The sequence below is a fragment of the Protopterus annectens genome, chromosome 4.part0 (assembly GCF_019279795.1).
Source record: "Protopterus annectens isolate FY-2018-M chromosome 4.part0, PAN1.0, whole genome shotgun sequence".
Taxonomy (NCBI): Eukaryota; Metazoa; Chordata; order Ceratodontiformes; family Protopteridae; genus Protopterus; species Protopterus annectens.
The window spans coordinates 1,665,699,038-1,665,725,780 of record NC_056733.1 but is presented as its reverse complement, the minus strand read 5'-3'; the positions used below and the strand labels follow the sequence as shown (position 1 = coordinate 1,665,725,780).

The following is a 26,743-nucleotide window of genomic DNA, read 5'->3' as shown; positions in this document are numbered from 1 at the left end:
CCTTTATGTTGTTGCTTTTCTGGGCTCTGTTATTGCTCTCTTCAGGGCCTGCATCCGCTCCTTCATGATGGCCCTTTAATGGATTATTTCTTGTTCAGGCCCTCCAGCTCCTTCAGAGTTTGCAAAGTCACCACCTGAAATTTGAGTTGGCCAGCATGCAAAAGCATAGAGTGCTGGCTGTCCAGCATGGCCTTCCAACCTGCTCTGATTCAGGAATCTGAGTTGCATCCCTACATCCTACAGTGGTGGCTCTGATACTTTTAGTCCCAGTAAAGCTAGTTTATCCTTAAATTCTTTCTTCAGATGTAAAACGATTCCCAGAAAAACAAAAATAAAAGTGGGCCAAAAAGGGTTTCCATATTATTCATCCTGTAAAGATGCGAATGATTAGAGCACCTATGTAGAAGGCACTGTAGGAATGAGAAGTGTACTAATCGGTTCTCAGAGAGATGCAGATGCATGGAATAGACACTTGTTACAGGAACACCTGATTTGGTATATTGACAGGCTTGCTTGAAATATTGTGTGTGTGTGTGCGTGCGCAAGTGTGTGAGCGATTGTGTGTGTGCGCACGCACGAGTGTGTGAGCGATTGTGTATGCGCGAGTATGTGCGAGTGCGCGCGCGTGTGTGTGCGCGAGTGCATGTGTGTGTAATGTTGAGTGGTCCATATGCCTATTTTACCTTTGGAGGACTGAAAAAGTAGGGATTTCACATAAGACCCTGTAGGATTCACCAATCATACTCTTGTTTGGTCTTTCCTATTGCTGATAACGGTGAAGCTACATTAAAAGGTTGCATGGGACAACTTGGACATGTGGCTCCTTGTCCGATGAAGTCAAACGAGTGTCTTAGACCTCTAAAGGAATATGCCAGCTACAAGTTGGATGTGACTGTTTCCTTGGCTGTTCTTGGCAGGACTACTAGTCCCAGGATCATGATCTTTTCTGATAAGGAATGTGAGTCATTGGACAGGATAGGGAAATGGAGGTTTTCATCTGTGATGTGCCTCAGCATGCTGAAATCTACTTTCTTTTGAGAGAGAGTAGACAAAATATTACATACTGCCAAGAGTCTGAAGGGCCGTCAAGGAGAAGCAGTTTGCCAGATTTCGACAACTTTGACTATGAGCAGCCTAATGGTATGGTTTGAACACAGTACTGAAGAGAGAGCTCTAAGGGCAGTAGAATATGGTATAACCATTCACAAGCACTCCTAGCTTTTGCTTTTGATTCCAGAATGGCATCCATGGATATACTGTTTAAATGGTCCTTGCGAACTGGACCTGAAATTGATCTGTTTAATTTATCCAGGATGTGGACCTGAAATTGATCACCTCAGTGTCCAGGGTGCTCCTTTTCATTTGTTGGGATGATGTTTCATTTTCCCCACTGCTCCTTTTCCATAAAATAAGAGAGACAGACAGAGCCCCACCCCCAACATACCTTGCAGGGACCACAGAGCTGTGGAGCTGTCTGTCAGTCACTCTATCTTATAGAGGTAGCTACAAAAGTGGACCACCAGCAGTGGGTGCCAACTGTACCACTGCAGTTGTGGCCCCATCTGTGGGGTCTGTGACATTCCCGACCACCTCTCACACTTTTACCTGTGGGGACAGTTGGAGTAGTTTCTCCCTACACTTCTCCGTATGGCACAGAATATACCAGGAGATCTGGGTGATTTCCTTTAGATACTTCACCCCTTTATCGACCCCCCCCCAAGTGCTCATCTTAATATTTGCTAGACATGCCACCCTATCAGATAACCTGTAAGGAAGGAGGTGCAACAGCTCCTTGCAGAATGATACTTCCCAACTTGCCCCACCACACCACTGGGGCAACGTTACTATTCAAAGTGCTGTTGTGCTTTAAAAGGCACAGGATTTTAGGCTCACTCTAGTACTCAGTGTACTAAACATCTACATTCTGTCTGGATCGCACTGCAGTTCATCTTCCTCTGGCTGTCAGGAGGAAACTGAATGTGTTGTTTTCTCCCCAGGACACTTGCTTCCACAGATAAAATGTCAGAGTATCCAGGAAGCTCCACCACTTAAAAATAGAAGCTAGTCAGTTGTAGTTCAGGGCCCTACCATTTAGTCTCACCTTGGTATCCACTGTCTTCATCAGATGCATAGCAGTAGCACTGGCTTAGCTCTGCCCAACGGGCACAAGACTGTCCCCTTACTAGGGTGTGGGGATCTATTTCAATGCAAAAATGGCTCAAGGGACATGGTCTTCCCTAGGAGATGATCTTGCTAACATTTCAGTTCTATTAGGAAGCACTCTCTCATGGAAATTTGAGTACACTTTCAAAATTGATTGATACTTCAGCAAACATGACCAAGCATGATACTGTACCAGGAAACAGTGAGTTTTCTACATCCCTCGCATATTTGTGGATTATCCAACTTTGTGTATAAATTCAGACTCCGCCTTTCTCTTCATGCACAAGATTAGTCACCCAGTTTGGACATTGCCAGTACAGCGCAGACCAGGAATACCCTTTTCAGAAGCACTCTGCATTACTAACCAGTCCAAAAATTCTAGAGAACTTTTTCCCTCCTCCCTCCATTCAATATAGTCATCCTTGGCTGACCTTAAAGGTGGCTTCAGGCTTTTCCTTCCTTTTTTCCCCTGATCAGGAAGGTCTTGTGGGAGCAGTGTTAATCTAGTGGTCCTCTTCTGGCCCAAATATGCATGGTTCTCCGATTTGTTTTATGTGGTTCTAAGTGCAGCCTCCCCTTGGGGTTCTTATTGATGACTCTGCCATTATAGAGAGGGGAGACCCGAACCTTAGACACCCAATTTGTTTAGTCTTGGGGCTCAATCAGTAGATAGAAAATGAAGATTCTTGAGCAAAGTATTGGTTACTTCATCTACTAAGGCTATGAAACTCTGAACCTATTTCATATGTTATTGTACATTTTATCAATCTCTAGGCTAAAAGAGACAATCTTGACCTGCTCCAAGTCTTTATCTCTCTGGACCTGTACTGTTTGTCAGAGATTTTGATATAAGGCAATGTTACTTCATAGGTCAGTGTCTGTCAGCCCCTGTGGAGCTGTTATCTCTATTACATTTTATAATGTAATACCTGCAGCCTTTGCACCCCTTTAGTATTCAGCACAGTCTTGTCTAGACCAGTTGTGGTTCCACCCCTTAAAAGTCAAGAAGTGCTTACTTGCCTACCATTTCTTGTCTCCCTGGCCACCAGCTAAACCTGGGTAGAGTGGAACAAAGTAGACTACAGAGCTGACTGTGAATTGAGCAAACTGTGTGGAGAAAGATAAACATAAGGTAGGTACATGCCTCTGAGGTTTTATTTACGTGGATGAAGAAGCAGTTGCCCATTACTATAGAGTGAACTATGCACTGAGCACTGAAGTGTTTAATTTTGCATTTATTCTCTAGATGTCAGCCTTACAGACTACTTCATCACAAATTATAGGTCCTGGAACTCTAGAGCAGGAAGTGTACATGAGTAGTTGGACTAAACAGAAACACAATTTACATGAATTGACTTGACCACTTTGAGTCCAGTTAAGTTAAATGTCTAAACCATATGCCACTTAATGTACCATACTGCCATTAATGCTGTTTTCTTTTTCATTTTAAGGTTACATGCCCAGTGTTTTTTCCCCAATTGTAGTAACGTGAATGTTGAATAAACTTTAATTGTGGGGGTGATGACACTTGTGGCAGTTTCTTTGAACCACATTATTATGTACCATTCATAACTCTTTCTTTTGTGCTTTTGTGTAACCTCTCTCACATATCCATGAGTGAGTGCCATGTGCTGATACTCTTGGCTGTCTGGATATGGTTATTGGGCTTAGCAGTTCTGAAGACTGCTTCCTGTGAAACCATATTCCATAAACCCAGTTTGTATAATTTCTCTTTAAGATATTTAGTTGCTCATCTGCATTTGACACTTATGTCATCAGGTAATTCTTTTCTCCAGAATATTCTTCTTTCAGATCTGTTAAATATTCTTTGCCTGTTTTTCCATGTCCCTGTATTCTATTTTGTGTGGGGATATGGACTGTGTCTGTAATTATCTGAAGACAGCAACAACTCCTCTGTGTTTTGCCTGATGCTGTTAGGGGAGTACTGCTAGATGTCTTTCATATCACTGTTGCAGTATTTCTTACTGTATAGATCCCCTGTTGAGGGCAGGCCAATGTCTGACCAGTATTCCAAAGCCTTAGGGTTTTAAAGATGTCCTACATTACACATATACCCCCCCCTCTCATGGCATAGGGCAGAAAGGTGACATACGGATGTACCTACCTCAGAACTTCCTTGGTGCCAGTTTAAACACCATCTTTGATCATCGGTCTGAATGCTCCTTTGTCTGCTGGTTACCAAGCCATTTCAGATAATGCCCAGTAGGGGTATTTATTCTTATCCTGACTGTTTGTTTCTTTTTGTTGTGAGGTTGTATGTCATCCAGAAAGGGAAAATGTCAGTGTGGGAGACAGATTCCCCATAAGGACCATTACGAGCAGTGTTTGTTTTGCTTGGGTGCCTCTTGTGTTTATAAGTCATGCCTGATTTGTCAAACATTTGTCCTTAACTCTTCATCATCTCTCTCCTTGTCAAACTACCTTGAGAACCAACATCTTAAGCTGGTGCAGGGTGCAAAGGTGGAATCATCCTGGCCCAACAGTCAGCTGTCTCTCAAGAAGAAGATCAGAAAAGTTAGGGCAGATTTGGTTGCTTTACCATCTCCCTCTGGACGTCTCTTGAGGATGGTGAAAGTCCAGAGGTTCGTCCAGTTATTCCATCAAATTCATCTGTTGCAACTGCTTCAGAGGCCAGCATGGATCTGGCATTTTTCACGTCCTCTGAGGCTTTGCAGACATCTGTTATGGATGTTGAGGGGAAACCACAGCTGATCATATCTGAGAGACTTGGGGGGTGCTCTGCAGATTCTTGTTAGAGAGGAGATTCCCACTACGTTTGAGCGTTGGCAAGGGTATGAACCTCTGAAGATCTTTAGGGATTGACATCTCTTTGAAAAAGAAGCAAAACACCTTTCCCCTGCTCCTAAGGACCCTCGGCATGAATGGCGGGGTTTCATACAGGGATAATTTAATAAGCTCATGGGCTTGAAGCCCCCACCCAGGGAGTTTTTGTTCCTGCCCCCCTTGGTCTTCTACTCCTCTTAAGAGGCCTAGTGAGCAGGACTATTCTGATGAGGATCTGAACTCTGGAGCGGAGTCTTTTGCTTATTCCTCTGATTTCCTTCTCCATTAGAACGTGGCTGTGAGGAGAAGACTCCATTAGTCCAGATTCTCCCTTTGAAGAACTCTCCTATATCTTGTATGATGGATTTTTTTTTTTTTTTTTTTAATGCAACTGTACCCAGGTCTCTGATGTTCATAGGCGGTGTTATGAACTCCTCCAGATGGAGTCTCCTAAGTCTTCTGCTGTCCATCCTGTCTTTTCTGCCTTTTTGGACACTTTTTTTTCAGCAGCTTCTCAGGCTCAAGATCATCGACCCCCAGCCCCTAAACCTGATGGGTTTTATAAGTTTCTTTCAAATGTCCTTCTACTGACCTCTCTATTTCTGTTTCTTCAGACTAACCTTCCAAACTTTTGCCTTCCACTAAATTACTTCCTTCTGACAATGACAGTAGAGCCATGGAAAGGTTGGGCAAAAAGGTGTACACTACTGCTTCCTTGGCCTTTCAGACTCTCCACTACCAGACCCATAATGGTCAGGTATGTTTTAGCTCTTCTATCTCAGGTTATTTCTGACCTTTCTGAGTCTGAGGGGAAGACCTCAGACCTCTCTCTTTGTTGGGCTTCTCTTATCAACTGGCCTGTCATTCTGTCAAATGTAGATGTTCTTTGTGTTTCACTGTTGCAGTCTTCACACTTGGGTTATTTGCCCGCAGGTAGCCCTTAGTCAGCCCGAATACCAGAGTCTTGGGATTTCTACGTCAGTTGCTGTCGCTTCTTCCAAGACGTCAGGTCTTCAGGGGTATAAAACAGGCAGCCGATGCCATTACACTAGTCTTTCTTGCCGAGAAGGAGCCCGAAGCAGAAGCAGTTTGCAAGTGCAAGTCGGCCGCTACCTGAAATTTTTGTTTTTCGAGTTTCAAGCCTGAAGTCTTCTAAAGCTAAGTACTCCATTGGGGATTCTTTTTTCATGCTCTAACCCATGTCAGAAAAAGTTAACAATTGTCTTACCTGTGGAAAGCAAATACCTCACAGAGATTTTCATTCTTACTGCGTCACCTGTTTATTCCTAGACCACGACGTCCCTCGCTGTCGGTTTTGTGCCTTGTTTAACGCCCAAACCATTCATCGTTGGGCTATTTTTGTTGCCAAATTCTTTCGCTCTCATTATCCGTATTCTGAAATTGCTTCAGTAAGCCATCAGACTACTGATCTTCTGAAAAAGCACAAAGATAGACAGAGATAAACTCTACCTTGGATGGGTCCAGAGCTGCCGTGCAGGCACTGGCTTCTGAGGGTGTATTCTGACCTACTGATATTCACATTAAATTGACAATTTCTTTTTTAGCTAAAACTACCAAGTTTCTCAGGCCAAGAGTATGCACTAAGTCTACAAAACCGATGACCAAAGCGTATGCTCAAGCTCCTATGCCTCAAAAACAAATGCTTAGAATGGCTGAAGACCTTATCACCCTAATTAGGGGAAGCCAGCCTTCCCCTGCTAAGAGACCAAGAATTGAGTTTCTTTCTGATTCTACAGACCAGGAGTCAGATGACTCTGGCCATTCTGATTACCAGGACATACCCTTATCTACCTTTGAGGATTCCGATGCAGAGCAATCCATTCCCTCTGCCTCCCCTCCAGAGGATTTTTCTTTTGGTGAAACCTTGCATACTTGAGAGCATTTCCGCTGGGAATGCCAGGATTATCCTCAGTCCAAAAAGAGACTCTGAGGATATTTTGAGTTGCCTCAGCACAGGCCCCTAGCTATACTCCCTGTCCTGGATGTTGTAGATGTCTTTATGGAATCCAGTCTTAACTCCAAACACTCACCGGCCCCTAGAAAATGTGACAAGTACTACAGAGTACCTGATTCTCACAAATTTCTCGAATCCTACCACAGATCCAGAGATCATTTCCCAGGGACCTAAAGATATTAAGGCTACTAGAGCCAAAAACCCTACTCCTTCAGACAGGGCTTCAAGAGCTTTAGACAGATTGGGGTAAGAAGGTATATACCTCTGCAACTCTTGTCATCAGGGCATTGAATTGCCAGTTTCATGTGTTGAAGTACCAGCAACATATTATGGAACAAATTAAACAAAATATGGTGTTACTTCCAGATTGTGCAGAAAATAAAGATTTACAAGAGTTAATGCATTCTGCAAACCAGGTTAGTAAGTATACTTTGCAGTGCGGCTTTGATGCCCTAGAAGCATCTTCCAGTGCTGCAGTCACTGGAACTGTACTGAAAAGGTATGCTTGGCTGAAGTACAAACCTTGCCAGACCATGTCAAATCAAAATTACTAGACACTCCTTTAAATCAGGGCTGTTTTGTTTGGCACCAAAGCAGAAGAGGTACTTAAAAATATGGAAGGAAAAGCTAAATCTATGCAAACTGTTAAAGAATTCTTACAAGTGCAGCCACCTAGATTCAGTAGGCATTCACCTACAATAAACTGGTCCTTTCCAGCCCCTTCCAGGCCTTCATAGTCCAAACTCAGGGGAATCAGACTACAGTTTCAGGGTATGCTGAGATCTAAACAATGGAGAGCTCCCGCCTCAAAAACAGGGAGTGACAAGCCATCCCCTTATGGTAAAAGTTCACAATGACTTGTCAGTTATCCTTCCTGGCCCTGCCAATCTACTTGCGCCCCTAGGAGGAAAACATGCCCTTCATGTAAAAACTGTATGTCCATTACTCAGGACCGATGGGTTCTAAACATTGCATCCCAGGGGTACAGATTCTACTTCCATTCCTTGCCAACCCCAAGCAGGTTTTCAGACCTTCCTCCAAACCAGTGGGCAGAGGCTCAAAAGCAAAGACATTCTCTGCTCAATATCAGGACCATCCAACCTGTTCCAGTAGAACAAAGGGGACAGGGTTTCTACTCCAGACTGTTCCTGATGCCCAGAAAAGAGGGCTGTTGGTGCCCAATCCTGGATCTATCAATTCTCAACACCTTTCTTGTGGTCCCAAAATTCAAAATGCTAACCCTGCAACAGCTTCTCCCTATGCTAGCCAAGGATGCCTGGCTAGCCACCCTAGACTTAAAAGAAGCCTGTCTGCACATCCCCATAAGGGAGTCTTGCAGGAGATATCTCCGTTTCAGGTTAGTCTCTATGCACTATCAGTTCTCTGCACTTCCCTTTGGCTTATCTACTGCGCCCAGAGTATTTACAAAGTGCCTGCCTCCAGCCATTGCATACTGCAGGCAGAGAAATATCCAAGTTTTCCCATACTTGGATAATTGCCTGATTCAGGTGGACAGTCAGGAATAGCTACTTCAGCACCTGGCATTTGTAAAAAGACTCTTCATTGGGGTACACCATCAGTGAAAATAAATCACAGCAAACAGTCATTCTGATTATTCCTTGTCTAAGGGCAGAGTTCATTTGGTGGGCAGAAGCATGCAACCACAATAGGGGATTGCCTTTCACTCAACTCCTCGCCGCCCAAACCCTGACTACGGACTCATCAGACTATGCATGGGGGGCTCACATGGCAGGCAAATGCATTCAGGGAAAGTGGACCCCAGGACCAATTCTCCTGCACATCAGTCAAAAAGAGATGTTAGCTGTACAGTTTGCTCTGACAGCCTTCAAATACCTAATCCTTCCAGGACGTTCCAGGACATCTGCTGATAAAAACAGACAACACCACAGTTATATGTGGTACATAAAGAAACGGGTGGGACCTATTCTTACCCACTCAGCAGGTAAGCCATGGCCCTGTGGAACACAGCCTTGAGCAACCAAGTGCATCTGCAAGCTCAGTTCCTGCCAGGCAAACAGAATTCATTGGCAGACGACTTAAGCAGAAATCTTCTGGACCTACATGAGTGGAAATTGGAGCCCAACACCTTCAACCTTCTAATCCAGAGGTGGGGGACACCAGAGGTGGGCTTCTTTGCCTCCCCCGAGAACCACCAGTTGAGCAAATTTGCACCAGGAACCCTTACAGCAGGGCCTGGAAGTGGATGCCTTATCTTTCAAATGGGAAAACCTCTCAAGTTATGCCTTTCCCCCTCTGCCCCTCCTCTCAAAGGTACTACTCAAGATCAGACAGGGCAGCCCAAGGGCAATTATTATTGCCCCAGATTGGACACGCCAGCACTTGTACCCGCTCTTACGCAGTCTGACAACAGTGCCACCCTGGCACCTTCTTCAGACTCCTTCCCTGCTGTCTCAGCAGGAGGGACAGATTTTGCATCCACAGCTGCAAACCGTAAACCTTGCAGCCTGGTTTATCCCCTGAATACTCCACAAGCAACTCTCAGCAAGCAGGTGCTGGATGTCATTCTTGAGGCCAGAAGGCCTAGTACTAGAAAATCCTATGCTGAAAAGTGGAAAAGATATTGTTCTTGGAGTCCGTCTCAAGCAAAGGACACAGCTGTGCCCTTCTTACCTCAAATCCTTGATTACGTAGCGGAGCTACTACACAGAGACCTAACCCTCTTCTAATCCATTAAGATTCATGCCTCTGCCATCTCAGCTCATTATAATAATGAGCCACCTGTATTCTCTTACCCTCTCATCATACAGTTTCTGAGAGGGGCTAACAACTTAAGGCCCCCTTGAAGAGCACCCATCTCTGCCTGGCACCTTAACTTTGTACTGGAAAATCTCGCCCCCCCACCCCCTTTGAACCTGCAGCTTCAGCAGAGTTAAAATTCCTTTCTTGGAAAATAGCCTTGCTTTTAGCCATAACCGCAGCTAGAAGAATGTCTGAGTTACAGGCACTAATGGCTGTGGAACCCTTCATTATTTTCCATGCTGACAGGGTTTCCCTCAGGATTAACCTGTCCTTTATGCCTAAGGTGGTTTCCAGTGTGGCTCTAAACCCAGCCGTCTATTTGCCAACCTTCTTCCCTAATCCCCAAAATAAAGGGGAGAGGATCCTGCACTTCTTGGACATGCACAGACAGCTCAGGTTCTACCTTGACAGGTTTAGTCTGAAAGGTTTAGTCCTATCAGAAAATCTGACCAACTGCTAGTCAGCTTTGCTACAGGGGCAGAGGGCAAGGCCATTTCAAAGCAAGCCGTTTCCAAATAGATAGCACACTGCATCCATTTCTGCTACAAGCACCATGGAAAACCTACCACACAGGGGATCAGAACACATTCCACTAGGGCTACTTCCACCTCTACAGCGTTTCTCAAGGGAGTCCCTACCAGGGACATCCTGGAAGCTGCAACCTGGAGTTCTGTACACACCTTCACCAAGCATTACCACTTACCTATTTTTTCTAAATCCAGAGCTGGATTTGCTACAGCAGTCTTACAAGGCCTGCTGGCCAGCCCTAACTCCTCTTGAATGCCTCCACCCGTCCTCAGCTTTGGGAATCAACCCAAGTGTGATGACTGCTACAGTGAAACATGAAGAACATAGTACAGTTGTTTACACTTGCCATAAATGTAGATGTTCAAGTATATTCACTGTTGCAGTCCTGGTTTCCCTCCCTCCAGCTCCCTGTTTTCCTCTATCCTATCTACCTATCCTCTATATGGCCATTTTTTATGGCAGGGGTATTTACTTTTTACTGTGGTAGTCCACACCAAATACTAGCTTCCAGTTTGGGGGGCTTCTGACATCTGGGGCATAAAAAACTGATGTAATGGTGTCGGCTGCCTGTTGTATACCCCTGATGACCTGACGTCATGGAAGAAGCGACAACATCCGATGCAGAAATCCCAAGACTCTGGTATTCGGGCTGACTAAGGGCTACCTGCAGGGAAGTGTGATGACTGCAACAGTGAATACACTCTAACATCTGCATTATGATGCAGCTGTTGCTTTTGGTTCTGTGCTAAGAAGTTATTCTTGGCTTTGCCTCCAACAGTTGACTGATGATGTTAAGGCTAAATTGATGGATGCTCCTCTTGACAGTAACAATCTGTTTGGTTCTGCAGCTGCTGAACATTTTAAGGCCCTGCAGGAGAAAGAGAAGATCTCGCAGGAACTTTTTTGTTTCCAGATTTCAGAAAATTATCCTTTCATGCCTGCCTTTTTACATAGACAGTCTTGCTGTCCTCCCAAAGGTAAAAAGGGTTCTAAAAGGGATTCTCCTAAGTCTACTCTGATCCTGCTATTCAGAAGCCTCCTAGGTTCTGTTTGGCTGTTTTCCTTCCTCCCTGCTAAATCAGGTTCCTTTATCTCTTCATTTTGTCTTGTCTCTTCACAGTTGGTTAAGGATCACTTAGGATTCTTGGTTTCTGCCCATCATTCATCAGGGGTATTACATGGTAGAGAAATGCCCAAAAAAGATGAAGGGATTTCCAAACCTCCTCAGGAACAGCTACCCTTATTCCAGAATGTTTCTGCTGCTTAAAAAAGGAACCTGGAGGCTTGTTCTGGCTCAACGTCTTTCTGAAGGTTCCTTCCTTTTTAAATGTCTTCTCTTCAGACCCTGTTTCCTCTTCTTTTACCTAAGGCTTTCCTAGTCTCTCTTTGGATCTCCTATTCATCCTCTTTTCAGGATTTTTTTTGCATTTCTCTGCTTATTTCTTGCTTTCAGTTCTCTGCTTTGCCCTTTGGCCTCTCTGTTGCACAAAGGGTCTTCACCAAATGCTTTGATCCTGTGATTGCCTTTTGCAGGATGGGGGGATTACAGATTTTTCCTTATCTGGATGACCTGCTTATTCAGGATTCCTCTCCAGAGACTGCTTCAGCACCTCCACTATGCTTTTTGCCGTTTGCAGTCTAGGGTTTATAGTAAATTTCCAGAAATCTTTCCTCAGGTCTTGGTCAACACCAGGGAGTTTCTAAGGGCTCTGGCATACATGACTTCTGCCATTTATATACTTCCTGTAGCCAAGCTTCATATGAGAAAACTACAGTGGTTCGTAAAGTTAGTATGGTTTCAACATTCCCATCCTTTGGACTTTCTTGTTCCTCTTCTTTCATACTTTAAGCTAGAGCTTCAGTTGTGGATTCATCAATTCTCGCTCAACTCGGAGCTTCTTCTTGGCCCCCAGTCCCTTCTCAGATGTGGGATAGGGGGCTTCTTTTGTTCCTCTAAAAGTTCAGGGCCATTGGCCCCATCATCAGAAGCTGACCATATCAACATTAATGTGATGAGAGCTCTCCTCCTTGCTCATCAGGCCTTCTATAGTCCATTCCTTCCAGGACCTCTCAAACTTTACAGACAATGCCACAGTGATGTGGCACATCAACAAGCTAGACTGGCTCTTCAGGTTTGGGATTTGGCTGTCCAGTATCAGGCGACTCTTTAGGCTGTTTATACTCCTTTAGAACAGAACCTGTGGCAGACTCCTTTGAGTAGGTCCATAACACAGACTGAGCGGATACTTCGCAGTATCCACTGGGGTACTCCTTATGTAGATCATTTTGCCCTGCTCTCCCCCCTGAATAGACAACTTCCTCTGTTTTGCACCAGTATCCCATGCCATCTGGTTTGGATGGTGGACACCCATGCCCTCTTTCTACAACAGAACTTTCCCAAAATCTAGTCACGGTCTCCCTTTTGGCCCAGGCAGCATTGGTTCCTTCTTCTGCACCTAGTCAAGGGCAATAACCACAAGTTACCTCACAGGGTGGACCTACTCTTTGTGCGCCATTCATCCTTACTTGCTCACTCTTCACTTGACACTGTGGGTGATAGGATATCGATCCCTTTTAGGCAACTTTATTTTCCTTAGCTTGTGCTTCAGGTACTGCAGGAGGCCAGGAAACTTGCTACCAGGAAGTCTTATTTATCCAAATGAAAGAGATTTTCTGTCTTGTGTCTTGCTTGTAGCCATGATCCACTTTATGTGGAGGTTCCTTTGGGTCTCTCTCGTTTGTGTGAATTTTTCATTGCTGGGTTAGCATACTCTTCACTTAAAGCTCACCTTTCAGCTATTTCTGCTTATCTGCCTTTGACTCCTCCTTTGGCTTCTAGGTTTGAGGTCAAACAATTTCTTAAAGGTGCCTTTCATATTAGGGTTCCCAGGAAGCCTATTCCTCCTCCCTGGGACCTCAATTTTTCTTCTTGAAAAATTGGTTCTGGGTCCTTTTGATCCTGCAGCTTCAGCTTCCTTACAGCATTTACTTTGAAGACCCTTCAGCAAGAAGGGTGTCTGAGCTTCAGGCCCTTATGTCTGTCCCTCCTTTTAGTTTTTGAAAGGGGTGAGATGTCTCTTCATATTAATCCTTCTTTTATGCTCAAGGTGGTTACTGAGTTCTCTCTTAATTAGCCTGTTCATTTTCACACTTTTTTCTCCTCCTCACACACCTGTTGAGAAGGTTCTTCACAGCTTGGATATGCATGGACAACTCTGATATTGCTTAGATAAAACTAAAGCCATTCATAAATTCTGAGCAACTTTGTTTCCTTCCATCGTACGTCTCTAGATTTGGCCATTTCTAAGCAAACAATTTCTTCTTGGACCTTAAAGCTATTTCCTTTTGTTATTTTTTTTCATAAGAAAAGCCTTTCTACTTCTGTAAAAGCACATTCTACCAGGGCTGTGGCTTCCTCTGGTGCTCCTTTTCCAAGGGATTGGATACCACTTCAGTCTTGGGGCAGTTAGTTGGACTTCTATGCGTACTTTTACTAAACATTACAAACTGGATGTGGTTTCCAGGGCTAGAGCTGGATTTGGCAGGGCTATCCTGCATGGCTTTGACTGCTCTGCTGGGCCTTCCTCCTCCCATGTTTCCTGTTGAGCGTTAGTACTCTCGCTTGAGTAAGGAATACTACAACAGTGATATGGAAGGACATAGAACTCTGTGTAACATCTTACCATAACAGTAGATGTCCTTCCCTTCACTATAGCAGTGTTTGATCCTGCCCTCCTACCCCTTTTCTTTACCCACCCCCCCCGGATGCACATGCTCCATCTTTGCTCTTTAGACCGTTCGTCTTCCTAGAGCTATTCATTTCTGAGGTAGGCAAGTTCATACTTCACCTTTATGCCCTGTGCTGTTAGCGGGGATCATACATGTGATGTAGGATGTCATTAAAATTCTAAGGCTTTGGAATACTGGACGGACATTGGGCTATGCCTGGCAGGGTATCCCTTGAGCATGGAATACTACAACAGTAAAGAGAAGGACATCTTTTCTTAAGGTAATATTTTACACAACTGTACTCTCATTACTACTATGGCCTTATTCCTTTATCTGAAGTAAATATGCATGGTTTACATAGAAGGTTCTTTTTCTGGACCCACAATAATACTTTACCTGTCATTGAATATTTTGAAATGTAAGCATTCTGCATCTTGCACACATTCGTCAGGCAGTTGAGAAACTGATCTGTTCTGTATAAGTAAAGTTAGTAAATCAACAGATTCTCACAAGTTGTTTCTTTGCTTTGTTTCAGGTGAAAGCCAATGACTCTGATCAGGGTGTCAACGCAGAGATTGAGTATTTATTTCATCAACCTCCAGACGCAGTCAAGCGTCTTTTCCATTTGGATAGAAATACTGGCCTCATATCTGTTCAGGGATCAGTAGACAGAGAGGAAATTGGTCATTTCAGATTTACAGTTATTGCAAAAGATAAAGGCAATAATCCTAAATCAGCTAAGACGCAAGTTGCCATCAATGTCAAAGATGTAAATGACAATGCTCCAACCATTGAGATCCGAGGAATTGGTCTGGTTACTCATCATGGAGGGACTGCCAATATTACAGAGGATGTGCCTGTTGAAACTGCAGTTGCCCTTGTCCAAGTATCTGACAAAGATGAGGGTGAGAATGCTGCTGTCATCTGCGTGGTGGCTGGTGATGTTCCTTTTCAGCTCAAGCCTGCCAGTGAAAGCAACAAGAAGTATTTCCTTCAGACAACAAGTCCTTTAGACTACGAAACGTCCAAGGAGTATACTATTATGGTTGTAGCTGTGGATTCTGGAAACCCACCCCTCTCTAGTACAAATTCTCTTAAAGTCCAGGTAGTAGATGTTAATGATAATGCTCCTATATTCGCTCAGAGTGTCTTGGAAGTACAATTCCCAGAAAATAATGAACCTGGGGATATTTTGCTTGATGTCGATGCAACCGATGCAGACAGTGGAAGCAATGCTCAGCTAGTTTATTCCATTGTTTTGGATCCCTCAACAGAGAATGATTTTGAGATTGATCCAAATTCAGGAACAATAAAGGTGAAGACAATCTTGGACAGAGAGCAAAGAGAGCGTTATGAGTTTCAGGTTTTGGCAGCAGATAAGGGATCACCGAGCCTTAAAGGTACTGCAACTGTAATAGTTAGAGTCTTGGACAAAAATGACAATGATCCCAAATTTATGCTGAGTGGTTATAATTTCTCAGTTATGGAGAATATGCCTCCTCTGAGCCCAGTTGGAATGGTTACGGTTATTGATGATGATGCAGGTGAGAATGCACACGTACGGCTTTTTGTGGAGCCAGACAATGGAGACTTTGTAATCCAGAATGGAAGTGGCACTATTCTGTCAAGCATATCTTTTGACCGAGAGCAACAAAGCACCTACACTTTCCGCTTAAAGGCTGTAGATGGAGGGGTTCCTCCCAGATCTGCATATGTTGGTGTTACCATCAATGTGTTGGATGTGAATGATAATGCTCCTTATGTTACTCAACCCTCAAACTCTTCTTACAGACATATAAGCACACAAAATAAAATTGGGACTCCTGTGGAAAGAGTTAAGGCAGAGGACATTGACTCTGGTCTTAATTCAGAACTGACTTACAGCATCACTGGTGGTAACCCATATGAGCTCTTCCACATTTCCACTTCTAGTGGTGATATTACATTGGAGAAGGAGATTCTACGGAAACACTTGGGTCTACACCGACTTGTGGTGAGAGTAAATGATAAAGGAAAGCCTTCTCGACATGCAACTGCATTAGTACACGTCTTTGTAAATGAAACACTGGCAAACATCAGTGTAGTAGAAGCACTAGTTGGACATAGTCTTGACACTCCATTGGACAGAGACATAGCAGGTGATCCTGATTACGAGCGAAGCAAGCAGAGGAGTAATATCCTTTTTGGAGTGATTGCAGGGATCATTGTTGTAATATTGGTCATTGTGATTGTGGTTCTGGTCATGAGATATTGTAAGCAAAAAGATGCCAAAAGTGGGTACCAGGCAGGCAAAAAAGAAACTAAGGATTTATATGCACCCAAGCAAAATAATAAAATTCACAAAAATCGAAACAAGAAAAATAAGTCCCCTAAACCACCCAAACCAGCAGATGAGGATGAGGAGGCAGGCCTTCAGAAGGCCTTGAAATTTAATCTTATGAATGACACTGTTGGTGATAGCCCAAGAATCCATTTGCCATTGAACTACCCACCAGGAAGCCCAGATCTGGGCAGACACTACCGCTCAAATTCCCCACTACCATCCATTCAGCTCCAGCCGCAGTCTCCCACTGCTTCAAAGAAGCATCAGGTGGTGCAAGACCTGCCAGCCGCAAACACTTTTGTTGGAACTGGAGACAACAACTCTACAGGATCAGATCAGTACTCGGATTACAGCTACAAGACAAACCCCCAGAAATACTGCAACAAGCAGGTAGGCGATCTCTTTCTAAACACAACTGGGGCGGACAGAAATATTTTGTGGACCAATGTGTGGTAAATTGTACGGAGGCTGATTTTCTTTTACACACTAAAGATTGTGGAAGACCAAATTCACAGATTTTTTTAAGTTGTATTTTTTACACTTTGCATTCAAGTTTATACTTTCATTTTTATGTTTTTTTTTTTTTTAATCAGCATATTTGTTTTTTGTGGTGAAGGATCATGTTTGATTATATTCACTTGTTGAAAGTGTCTTGGGGGGGGTGGTTACTCATGTTAATTCTAAGGTAAAGTAATGTTTTTAAAATGAGTCACTTTTCACATGTGAAGGAAGGAGGCATGATGAATGTGAATATTCAGTATTTTTTTTGTCATAATTTATTTTTCGTTTTGTTTAATTAACACTTAAGGATATCCCAGCATTCCAAGAGACTGTCATAATTTATTTTGGTTTTGTTTTAATTAAGCCTAAGGACTTTCCCAGCATGCCTGGAGACTGCCCACCCAATTCTTTTTTTCATGTAGAGTGGGACTAGATTACAAAACTATTTTGAAACCAGTTCACTAATCTGCAGTTCCAATTTCCTTACAGCAGGAATGTAAGAAAATGTATGCGTTATGGATGGAGGTGTAGAAGAGGTTGCATAGAATGTAATGAGAACCTTGTATATCCATTTTACTTGAGGCTCTAATCTAGATTGAGATGGTCCAGTGTTGTTCTTGATAACTCACCAATTTATATTTTTTGTCTTTTAATTTCACTGCAATTTCTTTACTAAAACTAATTCTAATTCCCATTTCTGTGCACGTTGGCTACAGATTTGCCAAAAGGAATTTGACTAGTCCCTTTTTATGTTAAATAAATATTCTGTCAAAGTGTCTGTCTGTACATGCAGTTGCAAGACAGTGGTAGTTGGCCACTTTTACAGTACATGCCTACAATCTCGACTGACACGGGTGTTATCATAAAAGGACATACATAGCCCTAGTAAAGAAATTCTATTAGTTTGGTGGGTCTGCACCTGGTGAGCTTGTATTTCTACTTAAGTTATCTTTTAATTTTTTGAGTGAATAATTTGGCATTGCAACTACAAATCTGATGGTAGGGTCTTTGTCAGGAGAACACAACCTATAATTGCATATCCTTCATCTGAAAAACAGAAGTGAGATTGCCAAAGAAATCCAACAAATCCCAAAATTTGCTGTAATGCCATTAAAGGGTTTTTGCAAAGAGGACTTGCCTACTCCACACCCCAAATATGGGTGACTGCATCCCTCCTACTTTGCTAACTGACAAACTCTGATATCCATGTTCCTTACATAAGGGGGATACTGTAATCTTTGACAAATTATTTATTCCCCATTTTTGCCCTTTCGTGCATTTCTAAAGATTCTAATTTTGTTGTAAAACAGTACAGCATTGCGGCCATGTTTTAAATACCTTTTGTAGCTAATCTGTATGATACAGTGCAGGAGCAATAATTCTTCTGATTAACATTTCTGCAGAAAATGCAGACTTCATAGGTTAAGATTCATCTTTGTTGAGCAGGAGCATGTTGAAGTGGCATGCTGATGGCCTGTTTGCATCTTGTAGTTGACATATGGCCTCTGGTAGGCCATGTTTACCGAATCAGTATTAATGCTTCCATACGCTGTAAATTCAGCAGTGGACTAGATTGCTGCACACACTGTATTTACTGTTATGTAGGAAGCTAAGCGATGTATACTATGGTTCAGTCAAGCTTACATGCTGGAATAGTGTTGAAGATTGTAATTTTATTTTTGTTTTAATTTATGAAAATCCTTTTTATAAGCCTTTCTCAATGTGTTAACACTGGCCTTAAACACTGATGTGACTATATTTTCCTCAGATCATTGTATAATTGTTTTGATTGCTAAAGATTTATATATAAATAGATAGATATATTGAAGAGCTTGTATATTTGTTATGCACTCCATATCAATAAAGTTTATTTTGTATTTTTCATTTGTCATTGTTGTCCCATTCCACCACTCATTGAATGAAGATATTTCTGAAACACTGACTTCATTTTCATATGGTATGGATGTGTATATGTGTTTTTGTATGTGCATTTTTGTGTTAGGCTGGTGCCGCAAGACACATGAGCTGTAATTGTACAAGTGTCCTTGCTTTGGTTTTATCTTCATATGTAGAGTTAAGGCTCCCTTTGTGGAAGTCATTCTTATACTGGTAACGTGCATAGGTAAGATGTCTAAACCTGGACATTGACACTGAATGTCTTTGCATGTAATCCAATTCACTGCGATACCTGTAGAAATAGCTTGGTATGACTAATGTTAATTGGGTGGTATACTCTCCTCCCCCATATCTTGACATCAGTTTTTGCATCAGTTTAGAATTAGGTGGCACAGTAGCCTAACATAAGAAAACACTCTTGCAACATTTACAGAAAGTATTAATTTTATTACAAAGAACGGAAAGCAATTCTGTTAAACTGTGCCTGCTGTAAATCTATAGATTTGTTTGTGTCTTTTCATGAAGAAGTGAGTGTGCATGTAGAAACCTGGGGTTAATGGCTATTCCAGCATAGGATCCTAGTTTTAGGTGGGTTGCAGTAGTGATGATGTCTTAGCTGCATCATGACATCTGAGGTGTAGTCTACAGGATTCTGGTGAAGCATAGTGCTAGATTAATATGGTCTTCCAAAAGGTTGATGTAGGGGTACTAAATTTATATGCTCAATACTGTAGAACACATGCACCACACCAGATAAACCAATGGGATGATAGGTGATACAGTTCCTAAGACCAGGAAATCCACCAAAACCGTTTGGAAATGAGCACAAATGAAACACAAATAAATACAAAAAAGTACTCTCAAACAGTCTGTAGTAAAATCAAGAAGCAGCAATTTATTGACAAAGTTTAGTGCTTTCGTCTCTCCTTCTGTTCTGTTGATGTAGTTCTGATGATGTCCCAGAGCACAGAAGGAGGGATAAAAGCGCTAAACTTTGTCTATTAATAAATTGCTGCTTCTTGATTTTACTGCAGACTGTTTGTGGAGCTTATTGTGAAGTACACGTACAAGCACTGTTTTGTATGTATTTCCTAAGACCAGATAAACCAATGGGATGATAGCTTGTACATTTCCTAAGAATATAGAAACCCTCAGGTTGCTTTACACTAGAAAGAAGCTCCAATTCTTTCAGAGTTGGAGGTGGCAGACCGGCATTTATTTCCTTCATCCCTGAGAATTTTTCAGAGTCTTTGGATATTAGATTAGATCTTATTTGTCTTATGGTACACATTTTACAGTCTTTCACATAATTATGTATTTTAATTTTTATCAAGTTAAGTACATATAACCTGTTCTTGTTCTCCTGTGTACTTCGTTTCCAGGATGTAGTTATATAAGCAGTCAAAAACTGGAGATGTCCATTTCAAATACTGTATTCAGTCATTCCGTTGTCTTTGCATTATGTATAGATGCCGCAGTATCTATGACAAATTTGTATTTTTTTCTTTACTAACAGTTTCCAGCTGCTAAAAAGGAATTTAATGGGGAATCCGTGTCGAGATGAAATGGTGTGCAATGGTGTGACAACATTGGTCACTGTTTGAATTTGTACATATTCCTTACTAGTTTTTACTTTTTTAGGACGACATTTCAGCTTGTTGCTAAAAGTTAGAGCTATGCTTTTGTTCATTATAGATGTCATCGCTGCAGTATGTCATTAACAAAAATGGCATTTTATCTGGAAGGCTGATATCCACCTATAGCAAACCTGAGAGCAGTTGAAGTTCCTGGACCATATGCTATGCTAAGGAAGTTCACAAAAAACTAGTAACCTGTGCCATCTTCAGTTTTTTTTCTCCCCTCTTAATGCAAGAATGAATTTTATTTATTTTTTATTTATCGTTTGTTGACCGAGTTAGTCCCACTAGGTTAGTGGCCTGTTTTCAGGGGAGACCTGAGGTGGTATTTATATATAACTAACACAGGGTATCGGGGAGCTTTCTTAACTCTTTGATAAGTGCCATGGCATCTTGTACATTCACCTGAGTTACCACTAACTCAAACAGATGGGACCTTAGTTTAACATGTCATCTGAAGGATAAGGTCATTCATCAAATTCTGGTCTACTTGTTATTTCCAAACAAAGCTTCAAGAGTGATAATTACCCTGTCTGGGTAGGTCATTTTATTTATTTATTTTTAATTTCCTGAATTCCTGTACTTCTGTTTTTGTGTGTTTTGGGCTAGCAATAGTCTTTTGAAGGATTTTCCCTGATATTGTCTCTGGACAGTTCAACAACTAAGCCTGTAGAAAACGGATTCCTCCAAAAGATCATCCGTGATGTCCTTCTTTTCTAATATGCAGTATACTTAACACATGGGATTCCCTGCCTAGGCTGGACCAACATCTGGCCAGTATACCGAAACCATTTACTACCTAAGGTATGCCGTGCATTGCTGGTATGTTCCTCGTGTACGTAGGGCATAAAAGCGCCATCCTGACATACCATCCCCAGAACTTTGCCGCCAGTCTGAACACCATTTTGATGGTCAGTCTGCTCTCTCATGTTTACTGGTGTATCAAGCCATTCAGATAAGTGCCCCATTGGGGTTTTCTTTTTCTTATTTACTGCTACTTTTTGCTGTGGGCCTTTTCTCTCATCCAGAAAAGGCAAGTGTCAGTGTGGGAGACAAATTGTTGCTTGTTTTGCTTGGGGCGTAACTACTCACAATCACAAAACTTGCAGTATTTGTCAGGCCATTGTGCCTAAGATTTTATGTAGTCATCTGTCTTCTCTTATGATTTATTTGGAAAATCAGCATCAGAGATATTATGGTGGGAACTTCTAGCCCTGATGTTGAGTTTTCACAGAAGAGAAAGGCCAAAAAAAATGTTTGGACTCTTGCATGGCGCCTCCTACATTGGACATCTCTCTTTTGAGGCTGATGAAAGCCTGGATGTTCACCCAGTTCTGGGGTCAGATTCTTCAGCTGAGACCACTTTAGAGGTTGGCTGGGACCACATCAGAGGCAGCCATGGATTCGATAACAGACATGTCCTTGGAGGCATTGGAGATGTCCATTTCACATGGTCAGGGGGAATCCAGACATATTATTACTGAAGGGCCTGGGGTTCCTCAAATTCTGGTGAGGGAGGAAGTTCCAACAACAGTTATCGAGCGTAGGCTGACATCAGGCCCTTACACTTCTCATAAGGCAGACATCCAATTAAAGAAAAAGCAAAAGACAAAGCATGCTTCTTCTAGGGACCCTCAAAGAGAGTGGTGGAATTTCACCCAGGGCTTATTTAATGCCCTTATGGCTCTGAGGCCTCCTTGGACATCTTCCCCTCACAAGAGGGCAAGGAAGAAGGATTCTTCTGATGAAGAGGTTTCCTGGGGTGAGGAATCTTTGGCCTATTCCACCCAAATTCCATCAACTCTAGAGTATGCTTCTCCTGAAGAGGAATCTACTAGTCCATGATCTCTTATTGAGTAGATTACTTTTGGGGATACTGTTGCTAAAATGGGAGCAGTCCCACTTGAATTTCTCACACAAATTTCTGATGTGCAAAAGAGATATTATGAGCTCCTACAAATGAAGTTTCCTTCGCCATCTGCTGTCCCTAGTTTTACCTGCTTTACTTGATGCATTGTGCTCAGCTTCTCAGCCCCCTGCCCCTAAGAAGCCTGACTGCTTCTACAAAGTGCCTGATTTCAAATTTCTCTACAAGTGGCCATCTGCTAAACCTTTGGTGGTCTCTGTATCTTCAGATAAGCCTTTAAAATTACTGGCCACCACTAAGCTTCTTCTCTGATAAGGAGAGCAGAACAATGGAAAGACTGGGTAAGAAGGTCTGTATTTCTGCCACCCCTTGCCATTTGTGCTATTAATTACCAAACTCCTGTATATTTTGGCTCCCCTGTCTCAGGCTACTCAAGCCATTTCTGACTTTCCAGACTTCTGCAGGTCCTTGACTCAGTCCCACAAATGGATGCTTCACAGGGATATATTTCTGGACATTGTCCACAAGTGGGGTACTCCTCAAACAGATATTTTTGCTTCCCCTGTGAACAGACAACTTCATCAATTTTGTGCCAGAATCCCAAGTTTGGAAGGTGGACTCCCTTTCTTTCTCTTGGAAGGGGATGTTTCTATATGCATTTCCCCCTTCCTCTCATTGAAAGTTCATATTTCAACAGGACAAATCCAAAATCTTGCTGGTGACTCCTTTTTGCCAGGACAGCATTGGTTCCCTCAGCTTCTGCATTTAGCCAAGGGTGATCATCACACGTTACCTCCACAGGGAGGACCTACTCACATAAGACAAATGATCTCTAATCCATCCCCACCTGTCTGCTCTTCAACTGAGTCTGTGGGTGATAGGATTTTGATTCCTCATAGACACCTTTTCTCTGAGGACCTGTTTAGAGTTCTGCAGGAGGCCAGGAAATTCAATACTAGGAAAGCCTATACATCCAAATGGAAGATATCTTCCATCTGGTGTTTTTTTTCATAACCTGGATCCACTCTCTGTGGATGTTCCTGTAGTTCTTTCATACTTGTGTGAATTGCTCAATGCTGGTTGACTTATTTCTCTGTCAAGTCACACTTATCAGCTGTCTCTGCTTGTCTGCCTTTATCTCCTCCTTTAGTTTCTAGGTTTGAGGCTAAACAATTTCTGAAAGACATCTTTCACATTAGACCTCCCAGGAAGCCTGTTCCTCCTCCCTCTGATCTTAATTTTGTTTTGGAGAAACTGACACTGGCTACATTTTAGCCTGTGGCATCAACTTCTTTGCAGCATTGCTTTTGGAAGACTGTTTTGTTAGCCCTTACTTCAGCCAGATTGGTATCTGAGCTTCAAGCCCTTATAGTTTGTCTCCTTTTTTGTTTTTTTTCATAAGGGCAGGGTGTCCTTGCGTAGTGATCCTTCTTTTATGCCCAAGATGGTGAATGAGTTGTCACTTAATCTGTTCATTTACCTACTTTTTCCCCTTTCTACAATCTGCTAGTGAGACTGTACATCACATCTTGGACATGCATAGACAACTCGGATTTTATTTGGATAAGACTAAGGTTATCAGGAAATCTGATCAGATTTTTTTCTTTTCATCCCAGGTCTTTGCGAGTGGCTATTCCAAGCAGACTGTTTCTTGGATTTCTAAAACTATTTCTTTCTGTTATGTTTTTTGTGGTAAGACTGTTCCTTTCTCTCTGTTAAAGCTCACTCTACTATGGCTGTAGCTTCTTCTCGTGCTTTTTTCAAGGGGTTGGACACAAACTCCATTCCTGAGGCAGCCACCTAGACATCCGTGCATACTTTTACCAAACACTACAATTTGGATGGAATCTCCAGAGCTAGAGCTGGTTTTGCAAGGGCCATCCTTTATGGCTTTCTAGAGAGCTCTACAGGTCCTTCCTCCTCCAACTTTCTTCCTGTGCTTGTGTCCCTCATGTTAAGAATACTGCAACAGTAGAGCAGAAGGACATAGTACAGGTGTGTAAAATCTTACCATAAAGATAGATGCCCTTCTCTTCAATGTTGCAGTATTCAGTCCCTCCCTCCTATCCCCTGGTCCATTTTTGTCTCCTGGATGTACTGTTAACCACTTTTTCTTTTCCTTGGACTGGCATTTTTACTGGGGCATTCAGTTCTGAGGATGGTACATCTGGATGTTGCTTTTATTCCTTATGTATGCGAGGAGCATATGTGCAATGTACAGTGTACCTTTATGTAGTAAAAGGCTTTGGTATACTGGCTGGAAGTCTGGCCATCCTAGGCTGGGAATCCCACATGTTAAGAATACTGTAGTAGTGAAGAAAATGACATCTATTGTTGTGGTAAGATTTTACACAACTGTACTTTTTGTTTTGCATACTTAACAAGGATGATATAATTTCTTGTAAATGTTTTTAACACAAAACTAGACTGCTTAGTATATTTAGAAGCATGGGAAAATTAATAGTGTTGATTATCGGTGGGGGGGAGGTCTTCCGAGATTTGTTTTATCTGTGGGGAGTTCTTTAGTTTGTCGGACCCTTTGTAACTTGGGAAGAAATTCTGGGAGACCACAAGTAGTACAGATATCCTTTACCCCATCAACCTGTGGGGATATACAGGTAGACAGAGGGGATCATATTTCCGGATGAGATCTGTTCATACACCACAGCTGAATGCTGGTTACCAGGCACTGGCTTTGCAGGGATAACTGTCTTTTCCTGTCTAGCACCTACTCTGGTTTCCAAGCATTTTAGTTTATTTTCCATAGAATGTCAAGTATTTATGTCACTATTAGACTTTTTAGTGCTGCTAAGATTTTGGTCATTTTGGCACTCGAATTTAGGTGTCTGATCTCTGGACACCAGGTAAATATGCCTTTATAGATATTTCTCCAGGACAGTAACCTCAGGCATTTGGATTAGTTTCCATCCTTTTCCAGATGATTGGTTTCCTTGGGCAAGGATCTCTTTGCTGGACATTTCCTTCCTTCCTTCCTTCCTTGTGTCACATAAATTTTCCAAGTTTTGCTTGTATTCTGCCACACACACATACACTCTTGCTAGATCGTGTATACTGAAGATGCAGTGTACAGAATGTTTCCTTTGCCTCAATTTGTAGATGTCTAAATAGGATTATTCCTGAAATGGGTGCTCCTAACCAGTTACTACCTGTATTCTTTGTCTCTCTGCCTTGGTAACTTGGTTTACCTTACAAGCTGCATTATATTGACAAACATCTGTTCAGCCAAAATGGCAAATATACTTGGAAAGAATATCTATTTATTTAACATTTGTTTACTGGGAAAATCCGACTTGGAACAAAGCTAACTTTTTCAGCAAAGGCCAGGGAAGAAAAAAACACTCCAGCTGCATATCTTTGTAATGTGGGGGAAAACCAGAGCACCCAGAGGGAACCCACACGAACACAGGGAGGACATTCAGATTCCGCACATAAGGCACTCCAGCCAAGAATCAAACCAGAGAACCTCTTGCTGTGAGATGACAACGCTACTGCTGCACCACTGCGCCGTCCACATATGTATTTAATTATATTGGGGATTTGCATAGTGGTGAGTTGTCAAATATACTTAACTTCCCAGCTTTCTTTATTACTATATTTAGCACTTTGGAGATATTTTATGTACTGATTAACTAGTGCTGTTTTCTTTCTTGATGATTCTGGACCTCCATCCCCTAGTTAAGACAGAAGTTAAAGTGCAGTTAAAGAAAAGAGGGAAAAATGTGGAGGTAACCTGACTTGCTCTCCTTTTTTACAGCATAGTTTTTCTAATGGCCTCTGTGTGAATGTGAATCTTGTACTCCATCTGAAAATATCAGATAGTTTTACTGTTTCAGGTTGCTGGATGATTGACATCCAAGCATGGCTATACTTTGCAGGTGTGATCCCATTATTCTATCCACATGGATAACTGCTTTCAAATAACTGTATTTTTACTTGATTGAGGAATGCATATCCTTTCATAATGTGGGTTCTCGGGTATTCACCAGATATGTTGTCATTTGTCTATACTGAAGGCATAGGAGTGCAATACAAGTCACTATTTTTTACTCTGAACATTCTGAGTGAGGGAGAATTACTGTAGTGACTCTGTGGACAGCCTTGTTCCTTCCAAGAGTGCTATATGTGAAGTTCAGTCAACACCTACTTTGCAACTAAATTGAAGAAAACTACAAGGAAGTCTGTGATTCTGTAAAGCACTACTGTTTGGAAAATGGTTTGTTTTGTACTGGGGATTTGTAAGCTAGCACTTGGACTTTGACAGCAAGCATCAACTGAATCTTAACTCCATTCCTCTGTACAATGCCTTTGTTACTATATTGGCAGTCACAGGGTTTCCTCCCATAAGGAGTCCAGCCCATTTCCTCCTTGTGTATTTAATTTTGTCATAAGCTGCAGCTGTAGACAGATTATGGCTGGCAGTTGCTCATGTGTATGTACCTGCAGACCTTGACACCAGCTTAGATTGTGATCTAACACATTTTGGTAATTGTGCAACTTTATTTAATTACTGACATTTG

At 42.2% G+C, this 26,743-nt stretch overlaps 1 protein-coding gene across 4 annotated transcripts in view; it reads left to right on the top strand.

Moving 5' to 3' along the window:
- Nucleotides 1–26,743, top strand: part of PCDH1 (protocadherin 1) — a 1,308,367-nt gene that overhangs the window by 79,758 nt on the left and 1,201,866 nt on the right. For all 4 annotated transcript variants that reach the window (XM_044069421.1, XM_044069422.1, XM_044069420.1 and 1 more), the window contains exon 3: nucleotides 14,517–16,694. In XM_044069421.1, coding sequence (XP_043925356.1) covers nucleotides 14,517–16,694 — 2,178 coding nt within the window. The remainder of the gene's footprint in view (nucleotides 1–14,516; nucleotides 16,695–26,743) is intronic.